Below are 26,158 nucleotides of genomic sequence, written 5' to 3'. Positions count from 1 at the left end.
CTGATACGGCCTCCTTCTGCATTGGTGAGACCCATCATAAATTGGGGGCCACTTTGACAAGCATCCCAGCTCCATCCACCAAAAACGGAACCACCTGGTGGCCAAACATTTTATTCTCATTCCAACATGTTGGCCTATGGCCTCCTCTTGTGCCAAGTTAGGGCCATCCTCAGGGTGGAGGAATACCTTATATTCTGTCTGGGTAGCCTCCAACCTGATGGCATAAATCTTCTACCAGTAAAAAAAAATCAACCCCCACTCCCCTCTTCCTCTGCCCCCCACTCTGAGCTGTTACTTCTTCATACCTGCTCATCACATCCCTCTGGATCCTCTCCTCCTTCCCTTTTTCCTGTAGTCCACTCTCCTCTCCTATCAGATTCCTTCTTCTCCACCCTTGACCTTTCTCACCCACCTGGCTTCACCTATCACCTTCCAGCTAGCCTCTTTGCCCTCCCCCCACCTTTTTATTCTGGCATTTTCCCCCTTCCTTTCTAGTCCTGAAGAAGGGTCTCGGCCTGAAACGTCGACTGTTTATTCATTTCCACAGTTGCTGCCTGGCCTACTGATTTCTTCCAGCATTTTGTATGTGTTGCTTTGGATTTCCACCATCTGCAGATTTTCTCATTGTTTATGAATAGAACTAACATTCAGGACATGAAATTTCTTTACTGACCTTCATAGCAAAGGGAAAAAAAAGCTATATTTTGGCTATATTTTATGTGTGGACTAATTCCCTCAGAAGAGAGCCAGTATTGAAAATGTATTATTTCTTTCTTTTCATCCATCTTTTTTCCTGTAATTTTGATTCATGTACATAATTCAAATCTCATTTATTCTTCCTGACATACCTCAGTCACAATTCTTCATCTGAGAGCAGCAGTTCAAATCAGTGTCCCTTACCAATTTTGGCTCCTGTCTGTACTTTCAGTGATCACATTGTTTCCTCACACACGCCAAAGGTGCTGGTTGATAGGGTAACTGGCTACCCTAAATTGCCTCCTATTGCAGCCAGGTGACAGGAATATTGGAGGAAGAGTATACAGAGATGAGAGAGGAAAATGGAATTAGTGTGATCAGGGGTTGTTGGTCAGTATAGATAGCAAAGGACCTGTTTTTTCACGCTCATTCCATGACTCTTTGAGCTTTTGAAAAGACATACTCTGCTTTACCTTGCTCACAAACTGCTATTGATAATGAAATATTAACGTCAGTCTGTGCTCCCAATGCAGCTTCCTCTACATTGCTGAGAGCCATCGTAAATTGGGGTACCGTTTCATTGAGCACCTCTGCACTATCTGCCAAAAGCAGGATTTCCCACTGGCCAATCATTTTAATTCTGATTCCCATTCCTGTTCCGACGTGTCAGTCCATGGCCTCCTTGTGTGCCATGATGAGGCCACCCTCCGGGTGTAGGAGAAACTCCTTCTATTCCATCTGGGTACCCTCTGACCTGATGGCATTTTCAGTGAACACAACTCCCCCTCTGCCTCCTCTATCCCCTGCTCTGACCTTTCATGTCTTCTAACCTGCCTATTATTTCACCCTGGGTCCCCTCCTCCTTCCCTTTTTCCTATTGTCCACTCTCCTCTCTTAACAGATTCCTTGTTCTCCAGCCCTTGACCTTTTCCACCCACCTGGCTTCACCCATCACCTTCCCCTAGACTCCTTCCCCTCCCCTCCCCACCATTTCCCCCTTCCCTCTCAGCGCTGAAGAAGAGTCTTGACCCAAATCTTCGACTGATTATTCAGTTCCTTAGATGCTGCCTAACCTGCTGAGTTCCTCCAGCATTTTGTGCATGTTGCTTTGGACTTGCAGCATTTGCAGAATTTCGGGCTAAAGCGCACTGATAACCATTATAACCAGTTGTCATTTAAAACCTTTCGAGAGTCTTTGGACATCCATCAGAGGAGTGGCTATTGAACACCTTTCTTCTTTGCTGACTAGCAAATTGGAGAGTAAGAGAGAATAATCAGCAAAGCTCCAGAATTTTCTTCAAAACTTATCTAAATAGTGTATCAAATGATTCATTAATACATTCATTGCAGAGAAAATATCATTTGTCTGTAAATTATGAGGACTCATAAATAAATCTGAACTCATGCCTGGTTTAATACTTAATTCCTTCAATCATTGGCTGTGTTTACCCTAGTTTATGGCCCTTTAGGTAATGTCTACCTACTGCTCCTCAGAATGAAGGACATTTCTGCGGACGTTCATCAAGGTGGTGGCCCAGGCTCAAGTAGTTTCTGCTTCTTTACCCATGAGCGTAGCTCTGTCAAAACATAGGGTTATCTGCTGATGTTTGCACAGTATCTTGTTCCAGTTCCTTTGAACTTAGCAGCTCCTTTGAAAATCAATACCTACATACTGAAAGACTTGGGCAACTTTCAGGTTTCAGCTACTAAACAGCAAGTAAAGTTCATTCCACATCTGTGCCCACCCAACAATGTCTGATAACAGATATGGTAATTATGCCCACTATCACTGAAGCTCTAACAGCATTGACATCCTGAGGGGTCATAATTGACCAGAAACTTAACTGGAACAGCCATATGATGGCCTTTGTCGATGAGGACATCATGCGGTAAATGGCCAAACTCCTCATTCTCCTTTCCACTCTCCACAAGACACAGGTCAGAGATGATTGAATAGAGCCATAGAGTCATAGGAAAGTACAGCACAGAAACAGGCCTTTCAGTCCATCTAGTCCATGCTGAACCATTTAACCTTCCTACTCCCACTGACCTGCACCAGAATCATAGCCCCTCCAGATCCCTACCATCCATGTACCTATCCAAACTTCTCTTAAATGTTGAAATAAGCAGTTTCTGAGAAACACAAACCACTCCATCTGGCACCAACAATCATTCCAAGTTCAAAGTCACTTAGACCACATTCCTTCATCATTCTGATGTTTGCTGTGAACAACTGCTGAACCTCTTGACCATATCTACATACTTTTGTGCATGGAGTTGCTGCCACATGAGTGGCTGATTAGATATTTGCATTGACGAGCAGGTCTACTGGTGTCCCTAATAAAGTGGCCACTGAGTGTACGTTACTCTTCAGCTTTGTTAGGGTTAATATCCTGGAAACCCCCATCTCATCCCAACACCAATACATGAGTTTGTTCAACATCAAGGCTGCAATGATTCAATAAGGTGTCTCTCCATCCCCTTCTCAGGGACATTTTGGAATAGCAGCAATACCAACCAACTATTAGAAAATGAAATAAACATAGAATATTGAACGTAGAAAAATAAATGTCAAGGCCATTTGGCCCATGATACTCTGCTGATCCTTTAACCTACTTGAAGATCAGTCTAACCCTTCACTCTTAAACAGCCACACACACAAAATGCTGGTGGAATGCAGCAGGCCAGGCAGCATCTATAGGAGAAGAACTGTCGACGCTTTGGGCCGAGACCCTTCGTCAGTCCTGTGTGTGTTGCTTGAATTTCCAGCATCTGCAGATTTCCTCATGTTTGCCTTTTAAACAGCCTTTCCTTTCCTCTTTCAAGGATCAAAGATTAACTTTATCCGCTGTATACATTTACACGTATTGGGAATTTGGTGTATTGGTCAAGGTGCAACATGCAGTTAGTAACAACATCTAACAGTTATAAAGACTAAAGCATTAAATAAAAATAAAGTTAGAGGTTAAAGTACAGACATGGAATAAAATATGCATAAACACATAAATGCCAGTATTTATTTACAATGTAAGCTGCATTATAAAAAGTGGTTTAATATATTTATCGTGCAGTAATAGAGGGATAGAGGAGGGTGGAGTGAAATAACTAGAATGGTCAATCAGATGATTCTAACTGGAATTTGATGCTGAGGAAGAAACTTTTAAGATTGTGTGAAGTTTTTTTTTGGTTTTAGTAGCCCTATAGTGTTATCCAAAAGGGTGCCTTTGGGTGGGCAGTGTCTGCAATGATTTGTCCTGCAGTGACGGGAGACTGCAGTCAATGACCTTCTCTGCTGACACGACAGTTCGCAGTTGTCCTGACGAAGGGTCTTGGCCCAAAATGTTGACAGTGCTTCTCCCTATAGATGCTTCCTGGCCTGCTGCGTTCCACCAGCGTTTTGTATGTGTTGCTGACAGTTCGCTATAGTTTTTGTAGTGGATGTTGCACCAACCAGACAGTAATGGTTGGTGTGAGGCTGCTCTCTATGCAGTATAGAATTGTATACTGAGGAAGACATAATTTTACCTACTGGCACAAGAAATGCGTTCTCTGCTGAGCCTTTTTGATAATGAAGGAAATATGGTTCTCCCACATTATTCCTGTGAAATAATGATTCCCAAGAATGTGAATGTTGCAAAGGTGCTAACTAGAGTTGTTGATGATGAGTGGGTAGAGAGGAGACTCATTTCTCCTGAAGATGATATGCATTTTCATGGTTTTGAGGGCATTCGGCTCCAAGTTCTTGTGACTGCTTCTCTTCCTAGTGGTGCTTGGATTTGTTGCCTGTGACGATTAGTCCAGACTGATGACAATTTCATACATACACCTAAGAGTCTTTTAAATGCCCCTAATGTATCAGCCTTGCACAATGTATCAACCTCACAATTTTAATGCCATTTATTTCTTAATTTAAGTATAAAATGTTTTTCTCAATGCATGATGCCTTTATTTTCATGTACTTTGAGGATTAATGTGGCTTTTACTGAGGAACTATTCACTGCAGTCTGCAGAGATTTTTTTTATAATGGAAATTCTTATTTTTGTGTATTTATGTTGCAATTCTTAGCTTTTAAATGAATTCCACATGAAGAAATGTGTTTGATTATTCTCCCCCCTCCTCCCCACAGGCGTCTTGCAGGAAATGACTTGACGAACATCCCTATGGGAGCATTTGACGGTCTTTACAATCTTAAAGTCCTGTAAGTAAGCTTTTCCTTTATTTGCTAACTTATGTAGCTTAGATCGTGAAGTTTTTTGTTCATGGACCAAACAACAAAAATGATGAAATTTGGCTTTGTCCTCTAGAACATGGTGACCTGAATCTGAATTGGATTTCATTCTCAAAAAGTTAAATTAGACTTAGCTGTTGGGAAACTGGTATGATCTGACTCAGCTGATACTGCTGTGGTTTAAATTGCTCTGCTTTAAAAATGTGGCCATTTATAAAATTATCTTTTACCAATGAAAATTACCTTCCCAAGCGTAATTTATGATTAACATTATGAGGTGCAAATGGACTTGGGAGTCCTTGTGCAGGATTCCCTAAAGGATAATTTGCAGGTTGAGTTGGTGGTGAGGAAGGCAAATGCCGTGTTAGCATTCATTTCAAGAAGAGTGGACTAGAAAAGCAAAGACGTAATGTTGAGGCTTTATAAGTCACTGCTGAAGCCTCACTTTGAGTACTGTGAGCAGTTTTGGGCCCCTTTTCTAAAAAAAGGATGTGTTGACGTTGGAGAGGGTTCAAAGGAGGTTTACAAAAATGATTCTGAGATTGAAAGGCTTGTCACGTGAGGAGTTTTTGATAGCTCTGGGCTTGTACTCACTGGAAATCAGAAGAATAAGGGGGAATCTCCTTGAAACCTATCGAATGTTGAAAGGCCTTGATAGAGTAGATGTGGAGAGGATGCTTCCTGATTTGGAGAAGTCCAAGACTGGAGGACACAGTCTCAGAATAGAGGGATGTCCATTTAGAATGGAGATGAGGAGGAAATTCTTTAGCCAAAGAGTGATGACTCTGTGGAATTCTTTGTCACATGTAGCTATGGAGGATAAGTCATTGGATATATTAGAGTCAGAGGTTGATATATTCTTGATTAATCAGGGTACAAAGGGTTATGAGGAGAAGAAAGGAGGTTGAGACTGAGAGGGAAATACATCGACCATGATGAAATGGCAGAGCAGACTCAATGAGCCAAATGGCCTAATTCTGCTCCTAGGTCTTATGGTCTAAACTTGCCATGGACAGGTAAGGACAATGAATTTGATCATGTTGGTCCATCTGGCTGGGCCTGGAGTTTAAATATTAAAACATAGGGACAAATATGTGGTAAAAAAAATGTTGACAGATTTTTCTAGAAGTGTTATCATATTTGTAATGTGATTAACTTAACTGGTATTATTTTCTACAATTTATTCGTAGTCATTTTTATTGTTGACTACTGTTTCATTGTATTTGATTGTAGTGAATATTAACCTTGCAGAAATTCAGGTCAATGTTCACTTAAGCACAATATAACGGAAATGTCAAAAAATTAGCATCGCCTTGTATTCATGATTGTTAAAGGGTAAAACTATTTTGTTTAAAAAGAGTGTACTTCATATCTCAGGACCCTTTTAGCCACAACTTTTTTTTGCATGTGTGCATGTTTGGAACTACTAAACAGTATATCAACATTTTATCCTCGTAGAGCACCAAAACCTTGTCAATGGGTTTGGAGGATTGCGTGCCTCAATGACCCACAGAGCTATGTTGGCTTTATGCTTTGGCTCTTGGTAGGGTCACCCAAGCCAAACAGGTCAAAGGGGTGGATGCCTGACTGAGATTGGTCCACCAGTCCTCCAGGTTTGGGGGTTCAGCTCCGGGCTAACAACCCTGACTGGTCAAAAATAACTATTATGGAAACAGCAATGAAGAATCCTTCTACACTAGAGTGTGGAAGTATTCCTGAGTCTCCACCTGGGTCTTGCATGACTGACAGGAGTGAAAACCAAGAGGAAGTTACTGACATGATGAAGGAAGCCCTGAACACCTTGGGAGATGGAAGACCTTCATTACTATACTAAACATCAGCGGCATAACAAGCAATTGTCTCTCTCTTTTCAATGTTATGTATTAAAACATTGAATTGGTAAGTGAGACTAGAACTAAGGGACATAGCCTCAAAATTTGGGGGAGTAGATTTAGGACGGAGATGAGGAGGAACTGCTTTTCCAGACTTGTGGAAACTGTGTGGTGGTTTCTTTCAAACTTATAGCCTTTTAACATCTTTGGACTATTTTTACCGTGCCCATGGTCTGTTTTTCTTAAATCAAATTATGGTATTGTTTGCACTGTTGTAACTATGTGGTTTTGTGCAGGTCTTGTAGCTTTAGTTTTTGGTCTTGTTTTGTCTGGTGGATTTGGAGCTCCTTTCTGGGGAACGTGCTAAGATGGTAGCGCGATATTAATACGCAGCAGCCTCTCTGGACTCTGGATTGGGGATTGCCAAACGTTATGTGGATTTTCTGGTGTAGTCTATTTTGTCATGTGCTTTGTTGATATCATTCTGGAGGAACGTTATCTCATTTTTTTAACTGCATTGCATTTGTGGTTTTTAAATGACAATAAACTAAATCTGAATCTGAAATCTGAAATCTGAGCAGTGAATCAGTGGAATTTTCTGCCCAATGAAGCAGTGGAGGCTACCTCAGTAAATATATTTAAGATAAGGTTGGATAGATTTTTGCAGAGTAGGAGATTTAAAGGTTATGAGGAAAAGGCAGGTAGGTGGAGATGAATCCATGGCCAGATCAGCCATAATTTTATTGAATGGTGGGGCAGGCTCAATGGGCTGAATGGCCTACTCCTGCTCCTGTTTCTTAGCCATAAAATTTCAATGTGAACGAGTGGGTATTGCAGTACACTTTTCCAGAGAACCTATTTGAAGCTAAGTGAAAGGGTTGTAATTTGAGGTCTGTTCATTAATCATCTTCTCTGCCTATTAGGAAAGTGTTTGTTTCTGCTGCCGAATACACATCGCATTGAGCCAGAGAGGTTTAGAACATACACTCCCAAGAGGGATACATAAAAGGTCTTTGTCAAGTAAACAGTTGTTGACAGATAATGTATTTGGTTTCTGTAAAGGAAGTGGGGCAAGGTGTGAAGAGAATTGTTCTAAAGAGGTATTTAGAAGCAAAGAGAGATAAACTCAGACTTAAAATCCTGGTTGGGGGTGGTGGGGGTTGAGATAGGAGGTTGCTTGTTTGGAGGAATATTATAAAAGTGGTATACTATTTTCTTCTAACTATTTTCTAGATATTTTTGGAAGGGGCTCAATCAAGGGCAGCAGACGATCTGTACACCATTGTGACTTATATAATTGTATGTGTTTGATAATATTAATTTTTGGTCGATTTCAAAACCATGGTTGTGATACCTTAGTTTTAAATTTTATCCATATTTTACTAAGTATTACTTTTTAAACAACAACATTGTAAAACATAATTTATACATTATTAATCAGAAAAAATGAAGATCCAAATTTTGATTTTTCCTATTACAGAGTCATACAGTATTACAGCATAAAATCAGGCCCTTCAACCCAACTCATCCATCCCGACCACAGTCCCTACCAAGCTAGTCTTGTTTCCTGTGTTTGGCCCATAGACCTCTAAACACCACCTCTCCATATACTTAGCAAAAATGTCTTACATTATAAAAAATTATCAGCCTAAAAGTTTATTGAGGAACGGCTAGAAGTATTCTAAACCTAATTCTAAGAACAAATGGAATTACTTATGTACCAGATTTTGGAGTATTCCGCAGATCTCAAAATCGTCACAACCCTATTTAAATTAATGACATTAACTTTCTATTGCTGCTGGTTACAGGTGAGTTAATCATTGTCATCTTTCAACATGCAATCTCAACAAAGTAAACAAGCGTCTTGCACAGCAAACATCCTTTGAAGGTGCTGCCGAGATTCTTCCTCCAGTTGAATTGTAGATCTTCCCATCGCCAATACTTGCTGCAGTGACCTGAATAATGTCTAAGTACTCAAAGTATATTTATAATCAAAGAATATACATGTCACATATAGAACCCTGAGATTCATTTTCTTGCGTGCAGACTCAGTAAATAAACATAGTTGAATTAATAAAAGACTGCACCCAACCGGACAAACAAACAACCAAGAGACAGCAAACTGTGTAAATACAAAAGAGAGAAACGAATATTAATAATAGAAAGAAGAAATAGAAAACAATGATAATAAATACATAAGCAATACATATTGAGAACAGGAGATGAAGGATCCTTGAAAGTGAGTCCATAGGTTGTGGGAACAGTTCAGTGACGGGGCAAATGAGTGAAGTTATCCCCACTGGTTCAAGAGCCTGATGGCTGATGGGTAATAACTGTTCCTGAAGCTGATGGTGTGAGTCCTGAGGCTCCTGTATCTTTATCCTGATGGCAACAATGAGAAAGAGAGTATGTTCTGGGTGGTGGGGGTCCCTGATGATACATGCTGCTTTCCTGTGACGACACTCCATGCTCCATGTAGATGTGTTAAATGGAGAGGAGGGCTTTACCTGTGATGGACTGGGACATATCCACTACTTTTTGTAGGCTTTTCCATTCAAGGGTTTTGTGTTTCCATACCAGGTTGTGATGCAACCAGATAATCTTCTCTCCACCACACATCTATCAAAGTTTGTCTGAGTTTTAGATATTCCCTTATAGCATCAAAGAGATCTATTCAGCTTTCAGCACAATCCCATTCCACCACTTATTTTCCTGGAAACCATTCTGTTCACTCCTGGTTAGCACAACACTTTACAGTAACAGCAACCCTGGTTCAATTCCCGCCGATGCCTGTAAGGAGCTTGTACATTCTCCTCGTGACCTTGTGGGTTTCCTCCAAGTTCTCTGGTTTCCTCCCCCAGTCCAAAGACTTGCCGGTTGGTAGGTTAATTGGTCACTGTAAATTTTCCCATGATTAAGCTAGGATGTATTGAAGTGGTGGAAGAGCCAATTCCGCAATGTAGCTCAATAAATAAATAAACAGTACAACCCCCTCCTCCACCCCCGCTAATCCTGCAGATTCTCCCCCAAGCCACCTACACTTGGGACAAATTGCAGTGGCCAGATAGCCTAACAATCAGCTCTTCATTGAGATGTCCGAGGAACCCCACACAGTCACAGTGAGAATGTGCAAGTTCGACTCAGACAGCACAAGAAAGCAGAATCAAACTCAGATCACAGGAGCTATGAGACAACTAAACAACCCAGCTTGCCACTGAGCCCCCATCTGTAAATGCAACTCAAAGTAATGGATTATATGTGACAAAATTCAGAGTATACCTTCAAACCAACAGCCTCAGGTCACTGAGGGAATTAATCGCCCACAGAGAGGTCCGCATGTTAACTGAAAGATTAACATTGGCTGAACCTACCTACCATCTGCCTTTTTATCGTAATCTAGCAAAAATTGTTTATGAGACAAAATGCCTCCATCCAAGGTTACAACTCATGGAGTTAGAGAGTATGATCAGGGAACAAACGTAAGAAAATAAAGTTACTTTTATTTTTAGGATAACTTCCCTCAAGATTATAAACTGCCTTGCTATAATAAATTTAAATCATTCAATAAACTCTAAAATACAATGGTATAGAGTTATTCCAAACACTTTATCCTGGAAAACATCCTGCTCGTGGTTTTATTTTCAATTGAGTTTGACTGCTTATGCAATGGTTAGCACATTCAGATCCAGTTATTGGTTGCCAAAGGCAAGCAATTGAGACCAGGTGAAATGTAGTGAAATATCAGGCTTCTCACTGTGCCAGCAATTAAAGCATGCAACGGATTCTGAAGTCCACACAATGTCAGTAAACTGCCCAAGCTGGACTATTAATGACTTTTGTAGAAACTCATTTCCCCCACAGTCTTACTGGTGCCAAATGCACTGTATGGCTGCCAGCATTGACTTAGTGAGTATTTCTGAGAAAGATATCGCTCTGTTTTCAATTCATTATCAGTAAAAATATGTAAAAGCCATGACTTAGCAACATTTTTGCTAAAAAGAGGAAGAACTTGGGGATTTTTCAGTGTTTAAAACCTGTTAAGTCCCAAAGCATCTCATGATAAATGAAGTACTTTTTAAACTGCAGAAAATGCACCAGTCAGGAACAGGATCATGGTAAATGACTTAATAAATCAGAGTAAATTTTATTATCAAAGTATATATATGTCACCATATACAACCCTGAGATTCATCTTCCTGCGGGCATACTTAGCAAATCGATAGAATAGTAACTATAACAGGATCAGTGAAAGATCAACCAGAGTGCAGAAGGCAACAAACTGTGCGAATGCAAATATAAATAAATAGCAATAAATAGTGAGAACATCAGTTAATGAGATAAAGGGTCCTTAAAGTGTGATCATCGGTTGTGGGAACACCTCAGTGGATGGGCAAGTGAGTGTGGTTATCCCCTTTGTTCAAGAGCCAATGGCTGTGGGGTAGCAACTGTTCCTAAACCTGGTGGTGCGAGTCCTGATAGCAGCCAGAAAAGAGCACGGCCTGGGTGGTGGGGATCTCTGATGATGGACGCTGCTTTCCTATGACAGCTTTTCATGTCGATGTGCTCAGTGGTTGGGAGGGTTTTACCTGTGATGTACTGGGCCAAATTCACCACCTTTTGTAGGATTTTCCATTCAAAGGCAAAGGTGTTTCCATACCAGGCCTGTGACCAGTAACTTGTTTAAATGATGTTGGTAGAACTTCCCTGATCTTCCATGATTAGTGGTTCACTATCTTCTCATGCCTCTGAAAAGGTATTTGAAAGAAGATACTATAGCACCCCCTCATTATTGAACTAACATGTGAGCATAGAGTACAACTTGCTTTCTATTTTTACTGTCACATCTGGGCAGATATTGAGAGAATCTTTTTCATTAACAAAAAGTACTTATGATGAAAAGTCATCACCCTGAAACATTCATTGCCTCTATTTCTGTCATCACAGTTCTGCTGAACATGGACTCTAAGATGGTGCTAGCAAACAATTCCTTGGGCAGCATCTTTCAGATAGCAAATCTATCCAATTATTCCACTTTTTCTATGCCTTTCGCTCGTTCTTTTTGTCTTGTTTGTGTTACAGAAACTGTTGCAAGCCTGTGACTTAATATAAGCCTACAGCTTCTCACTGCTACCTGGACTATTCCTCTTCCCACCCTGTCTGTTGCAAAAATGCTATCCCCTTCTCACAATTCCTCCGTCTCTGCCTCATCTGCTCTTAGGATGAGGCTTTTCATTCCAGGACAAAGGAGATGTCTTTCAAATCTCTTACTATCTTTCCTTTCGGTTAGTCCTGATGAAGGGTCTCGGCCCGAAACGTCGACAGCGCTTCTCCCTATAGATGCTGCCTAGCCTGCTGTGTTCCACCAGCATTTTGTGTGTGTTGTACAAAGGAGATGTCTTTCTTTTTTAAACAAAAGTGCTTCCCTTCTTCCACCAACAACTCTGCTCTCAAACGCATCTCTCCCATTTCCCGCACATCTGCCCTCACCCCATCCACCCGCCAACCTTGTCCTCACCTACCACCCCACCAGCCTCCAGGTCCAACGTATAATTCTCTGTAACTTCCGCCACCTCCACCGGGATCCCACTACCAAGCACATCTTTCCCTCCCCCCCCCCCCCCTTTCTGCTTTCCGCAGACTTCCTTGTCCACTCGTCCCCCCCATCCCTTCCCACCGATCTCCCTCCTGGCACTTATCCTTGTAAGCGGAACAAGTGCTACACCTGCCCTTACACTTCCTCCTTCACCACCATTCAGGGCCCCAGACAGTCCTTCCAGGTGAGGCGACACTTCACCTGTGAGTCGGCTGGTGTGGTATACTGCGTCCGGTGCTCCCGGTGTGGCCTTTTATATATTGGTGAGACCCGACGCAGACTGGGAGACCGTTTTGCTGAACACCTACGCTCTGTCCACCAGCGAAAGCAGGATCTCCCAGTGGCCACACATTTTAATTCCATGTCCCATTCCCATTCTGATATGTCTATCCATGGCCTCCTCTACTGACAAGATGAAGCCACACTCAGGTTGGAGGAACAACACCTTATATACCGGCTGGGTAGCCTCCAACCTGATGGCATGAACATTGACTTCTCTAACTTCCGTTAATGCCCCTCCTCCCCTTCTTACCCCATCCCTGACATATTTAGTTGTTTGTTTTTTTTCTCTCTCTCTGCCCATCACTCTGCCTGTTCTCCATCTCCCTCTGGTGCTCCCCTCCCCCTTTCTTTCTCCCTAGGCCTCCCGTCCCATGATCCTTTCCCTTCTCCAGCTCTGTATCACTTTTGCCAATCACCTTTCCAGCTCTTAGCTTCATCCCACCCCCTCCGGTCTTCTGCTATCATTTCGCATTTTCCCCTCCCCCTCCTACTTTCAAATCTCTTAGTATCTTTCCTTTCAGTTAGTCCTGACGAGGGGTCTCAGCCCGAAACGTCGACAGCACTTCTCCCGATAGATGCTGCCTGGCCTGCTGCGTTCCACCAGCATTTTGTGTGTGTTGTTTGAATTTCCAGCATCTGCAGATTTCCTCGTGCAAGCCTGTGACATATAGTTAGGAACTCGATCGAACGATCCAGCACTATGCCGTGTCTGGAGAGCTGCCTCTGGAGATCAGAGACAAGAGGCTGAAAGGGTCCAAGAACACAAGCTAACTCATGGAAAAAAACCCAAGACGCAGTGCGGGGTCATGAATTACCCCATCTGAAAGCGACAAGGAGGACTGAAGATTCGAGTTGAATGCAGAGGGGGTCAGAGATGACTCCCAACAGATTTACTCAGCAGCCAGATTGGCACGTTCGATACGGATCGGCGGTGTTTGGACCTGGGTCAGCCTGTTCGGCCCCGGATCGGCACATTCGACCTGGATTAGTGGCGTTTGGACCTGGTTCGACATGTTCGGACCCAGGTCAGTGGTCACTCTTTACGGAAGGACTGAGTTCATGCAGCCGCTCTCCTCGTATGCAGACGAAATGATGTTTCCCATATTCTGAGGTTTATGTGATTATTGGACTGTACTTTATACTGTATTGGTTTCCTCAGTTTTCTTTCTTGTAGCCGGTTGGCGGGCGGGTGATCTGTTAATTTTTGGTGTGTGGAGGGGGGGTTGGGGGCTTGGTGCTACTGTCTCTGTTCTTTTCTGTGAGTGAGGGTGTCAGGGATTGGAGATTTTTTTTGGGGGGGTTAGTGACTGTTATTGTGGCTGTTCTTTGCTGCAGAGGAGGGGGGAGTTTTGGAACCCGTGAGTTTTGTTTCTTTTCTTTTTCATATGGTTGGGGGGAGTTGATGTCTTTTCTGTCATCAATACCCATAGTCTTTCTGTATTTCATGACTTTCTGGAGAAGACAAATACCAGAGTTTTATTGTACGTGCATACTTTAACAATAAAATGTCTTTGAGGTGGGGGAGGGAGGCAATGCCTTGCTGCTTGTGCAAGGGAGGGGGGGAACTGGAGGGGGCTTTGGGGTTCTAACGTTTAACTGACAGTCATTCTTTGGGGCACTCCCTTGTTTTCGTGGATGCTTGTGAAGAAAAAGAATTTCAGAATGTATTTTGTATACACTTCTCTGACATTAAATGTACCTTTGAAATCTTGGAACCTTTGAGCATTTCCAGAATTTCCTGCTTTGACTTCAGAGTTTTTGCATCAGCAGCTTCCCGCTTTCAAAAATAACTGATTGATTTACCCCTTTCTTTGAACTGGTGGCCAAGTCAGAGGTTGATAACCACACCAGGTACTTTGAATTTATTCATGCGAATTCAAATAGACCCAGTTTACAATGATACGTCTGGTAATTCATCTGCATAACCGCTAAAAGAAATGGCCCAATTCTGCTGCTATGTCTAATGGTTTCACTGTGCTGGGAGTGCCAGGTACAAGAGATGACCCCAACGTTCTTGTAGGTGAAGAGTTGCCTCACCTGGAAGGATAGTTCGGGGCCCTGAATGGTAGTCGAGGAGGAGGTGTAGGGGCAGTTGTAGCTCTTGTTACCGTAACAGTGGTAAGTGCCAGGAGGGAGATAGGGGGGGAGGGACAAGTGGACAAGGGAGCCATGTAGAGAACGATCCCTGCAGAAACCAAAGTTTATGGGGAGAGTGAAAGATGAGTGATTGGATCCCATTGGAGATGGTGGAAGTTGTGGAGAATATGTGCTTGATACCGAGGCTCATGAGGTAAGGATAAGGGGAGTCCCTATCCTTGGTATGACAGTGGAGGGGTGAAAGGATGGCTGATATGCAGGAAATAGAGGAGCTACGAGTGAGGCAGTATTGATGGTGGTTGAAGAGAAATCACGATTGTTTTAAAAAAGGACATCTTAGATGTTCTAGAACAGATGCAGCAGAGACTGAAGAACTTGGAGAAGGGAATGGCATTTTTGCAAGTGATTGGATAGGAAGACGTATGGTCAACAGGCTTGTAAAAGATGTCAATAGACAGACTCTGGAGATTGAGAAAGAGGTAAGAGAAGTCAGAGATGGCCCAAGTAAATGTGAGGGCAGGATGAAAGTTGGAGGAATTTCCCTTACCTGGTCTCACCTATCACTTGCTAGCTTGTACTCTTCCCTGTCCCCCAGTATTTTAACCTGGCTTTTGTTCCATTCCTTTCCTGTCCTGATGAAGGCTCTCAGCCCAAAACATTGACTGTTTATTCCCCTTCTTAGATGCAGCCTGACTTGTTCACCTCACCCTTCCCTTTCTTCCATGGTCTTCTGTCCTCTCCTATCAGATTCCCCCTTCTCTAGCCCTTTATTTCTTTCACCAACCAACTTTCCACTCTTTACTTCATCCTGTCCAGTTTCACCTGTCAGCCACCCTCTTATACTTATTCCTCCCCTCCCCCCACCTTGTTACTCTGACATCTCCCCTTCCTTTCTAGTCCTGAAGAAGTTGTCTCGCCCGTAAAGTCAACTGTTTACTCTTTTCCATAGATGCTGCCTGACCTGCTGAGTTCCTCCAGCGTCTTGTGTGTGTTATTTTGGATTTTCAGCCTCTACAGATTGTCTCACGTTGCAGAGTATCTCCAGCATTTTATGTATGTTGCACAAGATTTCCAACATCTGCTGAATCCTTATAAACTTATTAAGAATTTAAATGTAAGGAAATAGCACAGAATGATGGCTCGTTGTCCTGACCAATTGATTTTTTTCTCTCCCAAATAATCAGCATGTTGCAGAATAATCAGCTATGGACAGTTCCTGAAGAGGCACTACAGAATCTGAGGAGTCTTCAGTCACTGTAAGTACACTGTAACTCCTTGAGCACACTCCAGGATATACTTCAGTATGAAAGCTGCCCTGCCCTGCCATTAACTCTCTATCCAGAACTTGGTGCAAGACAATCATAATTGCTCCCTTTCCTTTTCTACAATGAGGATGAAACACTCATCATTACTTTTTCCTGGACCTAACAAGGAAAGTTAGTGACCACTTTCTAAACCATTAATACATTGTATTTAAAACTACTGCCAACACTGATTCTCACCTTTGTGTGGGAACATTTAGCTTCCAGCTGACATTTGAAAATTTCAGTGTGATCAGGCAAGATTAGCTTTATTTGTCACATGTACAGCACATCAAAACATCAGATCATACAGTGAAAAGCATTTTTTGCATCAGCACTGTCCGAGGATGTGCTGGGGGCAGCTCTGCGAGAGTCGCCATGCTTCTGGTGCCAACATAGCACGCCCACCACTTAGTAACCCGAACCTGGGCATCTTTTTCATTCAGAATGTGGGAAGACACTGGAGCACCCAGAGGAAATTGACGCCCTCACAGGGAGAACGTACAATATCCTTACAGATAGTGGTGGGAATTGAACCCCGTCTTCTGATCGTTGGTGCTGTAAAGCATTGTGCTAACTGCTATCCGCTACCCTACCTTGCTGCCCTCGCAACCTTAGAACAAGTTAGCCTGCAGGCGTGATCCTATGTCCCACACTTTGAGATGCCTTAATGTTCTAGGGTGGTTTTTGGCCATATTTTATAACCCCCAATAAAAATTCTGTTTTATTTAAATCATATTTATAGCGGCATTTATGTCAATAAATTTTATAATGTTCTATTCTCTGTCAGTAAGAGGAATAGAGGTTCAATTGCAGGATACACCTAACATGATTTGCCACAGATATGAATCGGAAACATAAAATTGTTATTCTTTCTATTTTGAAAGGAAGGGCTTATTCATTAACTTTGTAGCAATGGAAGTTTACATCAATAATGACCTTGTGGTGCTGGAACAATCCAGTTGCACCCACTGATGCTTAAATTGAGATTATTTTGAAGACAGGATGTAGACAGTATTGCGTTAGCAGTTTTGCATCTGTCAGCCAACAGTGGATCTTCATCCTCAAAGATAAAAATGCATTGATTCTTTCCAGCATCATAATGAAAAAAGCTCTTTATAATCACACACACACACAATTTGTACTGTGTACTGGGACTATATATTTATAACACAGTGCTGAAAAAGGGCCAGAATCATCATGAAGGTTAGCAGCTACGCTGCTCATGGACTGTTCGTCTCACTCCCATTGGGGATGAGGCTCCGTCACATCCATGCCAGACCTACCAGACCCAAAATCAGTTACTTTCCCCAAGCAGTAAGGCTGATCAACACCTCCACCCACCCCTCCATACCCACAACCACCACTACTTCGTCACTTCCTGTCAGTCATCATATGGACAAGCACTCCTCTGCCACGTACAAACACGCTGGAGGAACTCAGCAGGTCGGGCAGCATCCGTGGAAACGAACAGTTAACGTTTTGGGCCGAGACCCTAGGTCAGGACTGAAGAAGGAGGGGGCAGGGTGGGAAGGAGAAGGCTGGTAGGTGCCAGGTGAAAAACCAGTCAGAGGAAAGATCAAGGGGTGGGGGAGGGGAAGCAGGGAGGGGATAGGCAGGAGAGGTGAAGAAGGAATGTAAGGGGAAAGCACTATGGGTAGTAGAAGAAGACAGAATCATGAGAGAGGTGATAGGCAGCTGGAGGAGGAGGCAGAGTGAAAGTGGGATGGGGGAAGGGAGAGGGAGGGAATTACTGGAAGTTAGAGAATTCGATGTTCATACCAAAGGGCTGGAGACTGTTTGTTTCCACGGATGCTGCCCGACCTGCTGAGTTCCTCCAGCTTGTTTGTACATGTTGATTTGACCACAGCATCTGCAGTGTGCTTTGTGTTTACTCCTCTGCCAAGTGTCAACTTATGGTCATACAATCAATTTAAGCTCTCTAATGTATTTACATTTATTGTGTTCTTTATCTTATTGTGTTTTTTGGGGGCTGCATCGGATTTGGAGTAACAATTATTTTTTTCTGCTTTATATTGTGTACTGGAAATGACATGAAGCAAACTTGAATCTTGAATTAGAACCAGCCAAAACCAAATATCTGACTTAGTTTTCCAGGGCAGTGGATCATTGTCAGAAGCAAACCTGAGCCATTTATAGTTGCGTGCTTGTGTTTATACGTACAGTACTATGCAAGAGTCTTAGGCACATATATATGTGGTGTGCTGTGGGAGTGGTGTGAGGCAGGTGGCAAAGGAAGAGTGCCAGGGTCGGGTGGTGGTGAGGGTGCAGACACCCTGAGACACCAGGGAAGGTGATTCCAAACAATTGGTTTATTGATCATTACAGAATGTCTCTCTGTGCTTCCCGCACCCTCCCCTCTCCATTCCCCTTTTCCCAACCATGATTCTCCTCTCCCTGCCTCTCAGTCCACGATAGAGACCCATATCAGAATCAGGTTTATCATCACTCACATATGTCGTGAAATCTGGGTTTTTTTTGGCAGCAGTACAGTGCAATGCATAAAAGACTGTAACAGTCTTAGGCACCTTAACTATATATGGTATGTGTGCTTGAGACTTCCGCGGAGTACTGTATGTAGTGACATTCAGTGTAGAGACAGATCTCTTTCCAAATTATTCCTATGCTGACCATCAACAACCTACAGACACTCGTCTTGTTCACCAGCAATTAATCCATTGCCTTCTACACCGTGCCAATTCAAGTGCTTCTTTATATGTTCACCTCTGTAACTTATATGTGATATGTGATTCTTACGTACATGAACCGTAATTGTTCCTGCAATGTTGTCACAGCTTGAGGAATTGTTTCCTGTGACTGATTGCAGACAAAGTGTTACAGTGGGTTTCGGGGATAGAATAAGGTGAGTGAAAGGAGAGCGACTGTGAAGATGGAGCTGCACTGTGGTCTTCCATCAACGAAATAACATCAATGATATTTTACATCCATTCACTGAGAGACAGAGAGAGGGAGAGAGGCGCCAGTGAATGAATAAAGTTTTATGGGGATGCAACAGCTGTATAAAATACAACTGAAACAGCAGCAAAGAAGAAAACACAATAATCAGCACAGAAGAAAACGCATTATCCCTTTATGGATTTTTAGCGCAACAATGGAAGTGACTGGTGAAACTAAGTGTGTGTGTGTGTGTGTGTGTGTGTGTGTGTGTGTGTGTGTGTGTGTGTGTGTGTGTGTGTGTGTGTGTGTGTGTGTGTGTGTGTGTGTGTGTGTGTGTGTGTGTGTTTTTGTGGGTGTGTAACTGCGGGAGAGTGTGTATGTGTTTCCCACTATTTGTACAGTTGTGAGTGTTTATGGCAACGTGTGCAACAGTATGTTTCTGTGTGTTATGCTTTGTAACTTCAAAACATTCAACGAATTCAAGGGAAGACCCGAGAGTCTGAAATGGGAGTCTAACTTTGTGTTTTACTTTAAGCGAGGCGCACGTATCACGAGGTAGAGTGATGGTGTATGCAATTCACGCATCTATACCTGTAATGAATTATTTAAATAGGCAGGAATACTTAATCAACCAATTTCTATACAAGTTTATTCAAATATTACTCAAATATAAAATACACAACACTGCGAATTTCTGCATGTTTGTGCACACGTGTTTCTCCATTTGCACTCTATGCTTCTCTGTGAATCTGTCCACATGCATTTCTTTTGTGTGTTCATACAGGACCCCATGTTAGGTACTGCTAATAATTAAAGGTGCACCCACCCCCCCCCAAAAAAAATTCCTGTTTCAGTTAATGATGTAGGGTGTTCTAACTGTGACAAATCTGTCCATTCAATCTCTGCACTGAAATCTAAAGAGTTCTATTTTTTCTACGATCATGATTTTGGTAAGCACAATCAAATTCTGATCTTTAATAATCGAGACCTTTTTATCAAAGAAATCCCCAACTTGACATTTATTTATTTATTGAGATACAACGTGCAAAAAGCCCTTCCAGCCGTGCTGCTCAGAAACCACCAATTTAATCTTAGCCTAATCAAGGGACAATTTACAATGACCATTAACCTACAGACCGGTAAATCTTTGGATTGTGAGGGGAAACTGGAGCACCCAGAGGAAACCCACGCAGTCACGGGGAGAACATACAGACTCCTTGCTGGCAGTGATAGGAACTGAACCCGATCATCTGCAGTTTAAGAAGCAAGATGGAAATGAATGTGGATTTCATTGGGATGAAAACACAGTTAAAATGGCGGCAAGGCAGGACAGTCACACTACCAAGTACAGAGAGAAACGAAAGTAAGCAGGTAACAGATGATTGCTTAAAATTTACATCATTATGTCATCCTCCCACACAGATGAAGGTGTTTGGTGGGATTCACAGACCATTTACCGGGCACAGATATCCCACTAATCAATGTAGTGTGTGTGTGTGTGTGCACGTGCACCTGTGCCCTTGTGTACCATGGCCAGTAGTATCAAGCTATCTGTAAAAGTACAGCAGGATCTAATGGGACCCTAACAAAGGACATCTGTTACTCATTAGGAAAGCAATCTTACGTGCGTTCAGCTTCTAGCCAAGCATTTTATACCCTTGTGCTCAGTGTCACAAACATAGATATAATTTTCCCATTTGATTTTATTGATGCAATCCATTTCTCAGGCAGAGTGGCAGCTCGCTCTGCGCTGATTAACAGCCTCGAGCTAACCAAATGGCCTCAGTGATCCTGGCCAGTCCCACCCTGGCGCTTTGCAAATGCCTGACATATGGCAATATTTGTCCCAGCATTCTTGTCAGGCTCCACCTGGGTATTCGTTATAATAGACCTGAATGGGGACAGATGACCAAAAGTCAATGCAAAATAGCAGGAGTTATTGTCAGCTCAAGTTAACAAATAGAAAGTGTGTGGTGCAGAGCTTAATCAAAGTGATCTCTGCAAAACTGACAGGGTCTAGGTGGGAAAAGGAGGCCTGATCTTTGTTAACGTGTTATCTCCATTCTTCCCTCATGGTTTGAGAAATCTCTTTTCCAAGGCAGAGGTTGGTAGAACCTTGATTAGTCAGGGAATGAAGGGATATGGGGAGAAGGCAGGAGATTGGGGCTGAGAGGGAGTGGATCAGCCATTATGAACTGGCAGAGCAGACTTGATGGGTCAAATGGCCTAATTCTGCCCCTATACCTTATGGTCTAAACAGACAGCACTCTTGGGGAAGAAAGAGAGTGGAAAATAATGGTTATTTTACATAGACACTGCTGGTTGGGGGTGACCATGGATGCTGCATCCTGGCCGTCTATGTGATAAGCAAGCCAGCACAGTACATTACAGACAGCAAGCTCCCCCTCTCCAAATGGCTGATGAATCCAAAACAGCTGCAGAGACCAACACAGTTTGCACCATCAGCATCGCAGGAGTTCTCAGTCAACATTGAACTCAGCGTAGGACTGCCTTAGGAGCTCCAGCTCCCGAATATTCATCGAGGTTTACTCCCGAAACCTTCCCCATGAGTGGGTATAGCCGCAAGGCAGCGGAGGTTTGAGATCAGAATTTTCCTTCTCCACAATGAGCTGCCAGCCACAGCTGACGAGTCCCATCTGCCCAAAGCATCTGGTTTTAAGGCATCAGTAACCCACCTTTGCCCTTACCACCAGATTTAGTAGCTAAACCACACGCAAAGGCCGGGAGCTGGACTTGGTTGTCAGAGACTATTTCAGACACATGCTATTGAGAGCATTTAATAGGTAGTGGGAGCTTATTCCCATTACTTCCTCTGGCTATGACAACCTTAAGGAATCAATTTTACTACTTGACATTAAATAAACACATATCTTCTTACCCATTCCTGGCATAGTCCTCTGTGGAATTTTCTTTCAACTGGTTGCTATCACAGGAATCATTGAACAACATTTTAAAATTAAGAGCCATTCTCCCCACCACCTTCCTCAACTGTAGACTGAGCTAGACACCTTATTTTCTCCATGGTTTGGTTCCTTTCTAGAGAGCTGTAGGTCCCACGTCAATATTTCTTTTCATGGTCCGTGACCTCCCTATTCAGTCTTTTGACCACTTTCTCTCACTATGTAGAGGAAAGCATTGACTTCTTAATATAAGTTGTCACGTACCCCGTGACCGGGTTAAGAACCAGCAGAAATGAAAAACACTTTGGAATCTAATAGTGTTTATTAGTAAACTAAGCAATACAGTACTATAAATGCAAATATATCAAACAGATTAGCAATGATATAGATATGGATATATGTATATGTGTGGAAATAGGATCAAAACCAGGCTCTTTCAGAGCTAGGGGTAAATGGATACAGTCTTATGATATGATGCAGAGTTCAGTTCAGTTCAGGTCGGGGTAGTTGTTTGAATATCGTTGGAGAGAGAGAGAGAGAGAGCGGTGATGAGAGGTGATGCCGTTGCCGTAGATCTTCCTGTTGTGGTCACCGACTATGACCATACCACATACGACCGTTCTTCAGTGGCAGAACTGTCACCCAGGCGAGGGTGGACACACAAACAGTTCCCCACCGGTCGCACCTTGTTACACTGTGAGCCACCTTCATATGAATGCACAACGCTTGTTCAGTGTCCCGTGGTGTGTTTGTCTCTTTGTCTCTCTCTCTCTTACATCTGCGCTGGACGCCTCCCAACCCCTCTCTCAATAGCAGCACAGGTCAATAGGGTCAACTGGACCTCATCTCAAACTCGGTTTGCCCATCACAAAGTAAACTAATTCTATCAAGATATTCCTTCATATAACTTAGAAATAATTTCAGTTTTGCATCTATAGTGTGCCCTTTGATAATTTATTTTGAGAATAGGTTAAAAATTTAAAGTACATTTATTATCAAAGCAACGCACACAAAATGCTACAGGAACTCAGCAGGTCAGGCGGCAGTATGGAGAAGAGTAAACAGTCGATGTCTCAGGCCGAGACCCTTCATCAGGACTGGAAAGGAAGAGGAGAAGTCACAGTTAAAAGGTGGGGGAGGGGAAGAAGAAGCACAAGGTGATAGGTGAGAGGTGAAACTGGGAGAGGGGGGAGGGGATGAAGTGAAGAGCTGGGAAGTTGATTGGTGCCAGAGATAAAGGGCTGGAGAAGGGGGAATCTGATAGGAGAGGACGGAAGAGCACGGAAGAAAGGGAAGGGGGAGGAGCACCAGAAGGAGGGGATGGCATCAAAGTATGTATCCTGAATAAAACTCTGAGATTCGTCCTCTCGCGGGCAGCCACGAAGGAAAGACCACGGAAACCATTCAAGGAAACATCAAACACCCAATGCGCAGAAAAAGACCACATTGCACAAATGGCAAAAAGCAAGCAGGTGTCACACAGAATATCAGACTTCAAAGCAGGAGGGCATTGTATTCAGTTCAGTGCTGTGCCAGGATGCAAGGCTAAGCATTCTTCGCAGGAGCACCAAACCCCACTGATGGCCCCGAACAAACCGCTCAAAACAGCAAACAAAGAATAATCAGAATCCATGCTCCCTTTAGATCATGTCTTAACCACTCTCTTTAGTTAATTGAAAGGAATGATGTTGGACATCTGGGATTCCAATTTAAGCACAACGTGTACATTTTAAAGTGTGTTTGGCACCACTTCCAATGTTGTGTCTCAGTGTGGCCCACATTCATTCTCTATGGGAAATAGTTGGTAATTTCAGTTCTCAGTAAAGTAACTCTATTAATGAAATGTGCTATGGAGCCAGCCAGCATTATTATAGTCACCTTCATTGCAACTGCCTTCTCCTGGAATGCTTTACCTGTTGTGATACTAACCAGCAGCTTGTAACATGAAACAACCTCGAAAAAGTTAATGTATGAAAAGAATAGTTACCCACAGTCACAAACATGAGAAAATATACAGTTGCTGGAAATCCAAAGCAACACACACAAAATGCTGGAGGAACTCAGCAGACCAGGCAGCATTTGTGGAAAAGAGTAAACAGTCGATGTCTCAGGTTGAGACCCTTCATCAGGACTGGACAGGAAGGGGGAAGAAGACAGAATAAGAAACTGGGGGAAGGAAGTAGTACAAGGTGGTGGGTGATACCTGGAGAGGGGGAAGGGGTGAAGCTTGGAAGTCGATTAGTGAAAGAGATACATGACTGGAGAAAGGGGATTCTGATAGGTGGGGACAGAAGATCATGGAAGAAAGGGAAGAGTGAGGAGCACCAGAGGGAGGTGATGGGCAGGTAAGAAGATAAGGTGAGAGAAGGAGACAGGAACAGGAAATGGTGAAGATGATGATGATGATGACGTTGACTCAGGCCTGAGAGGCCAGTGTCGGGCATTTTCATGCCTTACAAAGCGCGGAACGAAAGACTGTGTGGCTTGCCACTCCTCACTCCTCACAATGGTGAAGGGGGAGGGGACAATTACCAGAAATTAGAGAAATTGATGTTGATGCCATCAGCTTGGAGGCTACCTAGAGGGACTTGGGTTGTAGAGCCACCAACTTGTCTCTGAAATGGCCTCAAGGGTCATTGACAATGGGCTAAGTGCCAGTCTTGCCAACCACACCCATCTCTTGTTTATTTATTTAGTGTGGAGTTGGCCCTTTTGGCCCTTCGAGCAATGCTGCCTCAGCAACCCCTGACAAACCCAGTTAACCTTAACCTTAATCACGGGACAATTGACAATGACCAGTTAACCTAGCTGGTACGCCTTGGGGCTGTGGGGGGAAACTGGAACACCCTGGAAAACACACGGGGGGTGTACAGAGACTCCTCACAGAACGGCGCTGGAATTGAACTCCAAGCTCCTGAACACCTCAAGCTGGAATAGCGTCACACTAAACACTACGTTACCATGGCACCCAACTGGAGTATTGAGAATGGATACTCCAGTGATCTGACTGGAAGCGCCAGATGTGGAGGAGGTGAAGGAATAAGCAGCCAACTGGCAGTCAGAGAATGGAAGGAATGGGCCAATGGGTCTCTCCCCACAGAGCCAGTCCTGGAGAAAAGACGATCCTTCCGGAAAAAGGGAAATGGAAAAAAAAGAGAGAGCACTTAAAAAAACTTCAAAGCATTTTATTTTCTGGTAGGTTTAACAATTTCTCCTGTCCCTATCAAGGTCTGGTTTCAGATAAATTAGGTCAAACTCTTAATGCAGCATTTTGTATTGAGTGTCCCGTTGTTAAAGTTTATACTACAAAGAAAAGAGGTAATCTGTGATTGTTCATGGTCAAACTATTCACCATATCTACTGTTCAAAGATAGCTCCCAGTAAAACAAAGGGTCGATTGTTACATGTTTGAAACCTGATGCAGATTCCAAATGATGAGACAGCATCGCTTCTAATTCTTCTGTAACCTGAAATCTCTTCCCGTTGAAGAAATTAAATGAAGCTGTCGGGCCAGGAGAATGGTATTCAGTGACCACAGACTGAAACGTTCTGGTCAATAGAAGTCTCACGCCAGCTGGGCAGCAGACTCGGAGATAGAATGATAAAAAAACTGCACAGCATGTGTGCTCTTGGCAAGAGTAACTCTAACAGACAGAGAGAGAGAAAGTAAAGCAGCCATCTTTTGTTCATCTGGAATTGGGTTGAGCTGATCAGGTAAAGATGTGCTGAGATTTGGTTACATGCTCTGTTTTGAGATTTTGATCGTTAAACAGGCCTCCACGCTCAGTGGGAACTTCGAGCAGTTTCAAACTCCTGGGAGTGTATACCTCACACAAACTCACATGGTCCCAGAACACGTTCTCCACGGTCCTGAAGGCTCACGAACACCTCGACTTTCTGAGGAGGTTGAGGGGAGCTGGTCTGTGCATGTCAATACTCATGACCCTCTGCGGATGTGCAGTGGAGAGCTGCATCGCTGTGTGGTGCGATGGACAGGCGGGCCCTACTGTTAAAACTGCCCAATGAAACACCAGCACCAGCCTACCCACTGTCAATGACATGCATACAGAAATATCATGAAGGATCCCGTGAACTGTTGTCCCACTCCCATCGGGGGGGAGGCTACATAGCATCCACGCCAGGACCACCAGACTCAAGAACAGTTACTTTCCCCAAGCTGTCCGGCTGATCAACACCTCCACCCGTTAACCCACCTAAACCACCACCCCATACACATCATTAGTATCACTTTATGTATACACAATCAGTCTATGTATATAATAATTAC

The 26,158-nt window shown here is 43.2% G+C and overlaps 1 protein-coding gene across 3 annotated transcripts in view; it reads left to right on the top strand.

Moving 5' to 3' along the window:
- LOC140734940 (leucine-rich repeat-containing G-protein coupled receptor 5-like) overlaps positions 1-26,158 on the top strand; it is a 176,907-nt gene that overhangs the window by 71,402 nt on the left and 79,347 nt on the right. For all 3 annotated transcript variants that reach the window (XM_073059664.1, XM_073059663.1, XM_073059662.1), the window contains exons 3-4: positions 4,824-4,895; positions 15,914-15,985. In XM_073059664.1, coding sequence (XP_072915765.1) covers positions 4,824-4,895; positions 15,914-15,985 — 144 coding nt within the window. The remainder of the gene's footprint in view (positions 1-4,823; positions 4,896-15,913; positions 15,986-26,158) is intronic.

This window comes from Hemitrygon akajei, chromosome 10 (genome assembly GCF_048418815.1).
Source record: "Hemitrygon akajei chromosome 10, sHemAka1.3, whole genome shotgun sequence".
Lineage (NCBI taxonomy): Eukaryota > Metazoa > Chordata > Chondrichthyes > Myliobatiformes > Dasyatidae > Hemitrygon > Hemitrygon akajei.
Note: the sequence above shows the minus strand (reverse complement) of the source record. Positions and strands in the feature narration are given on the sequence as shown.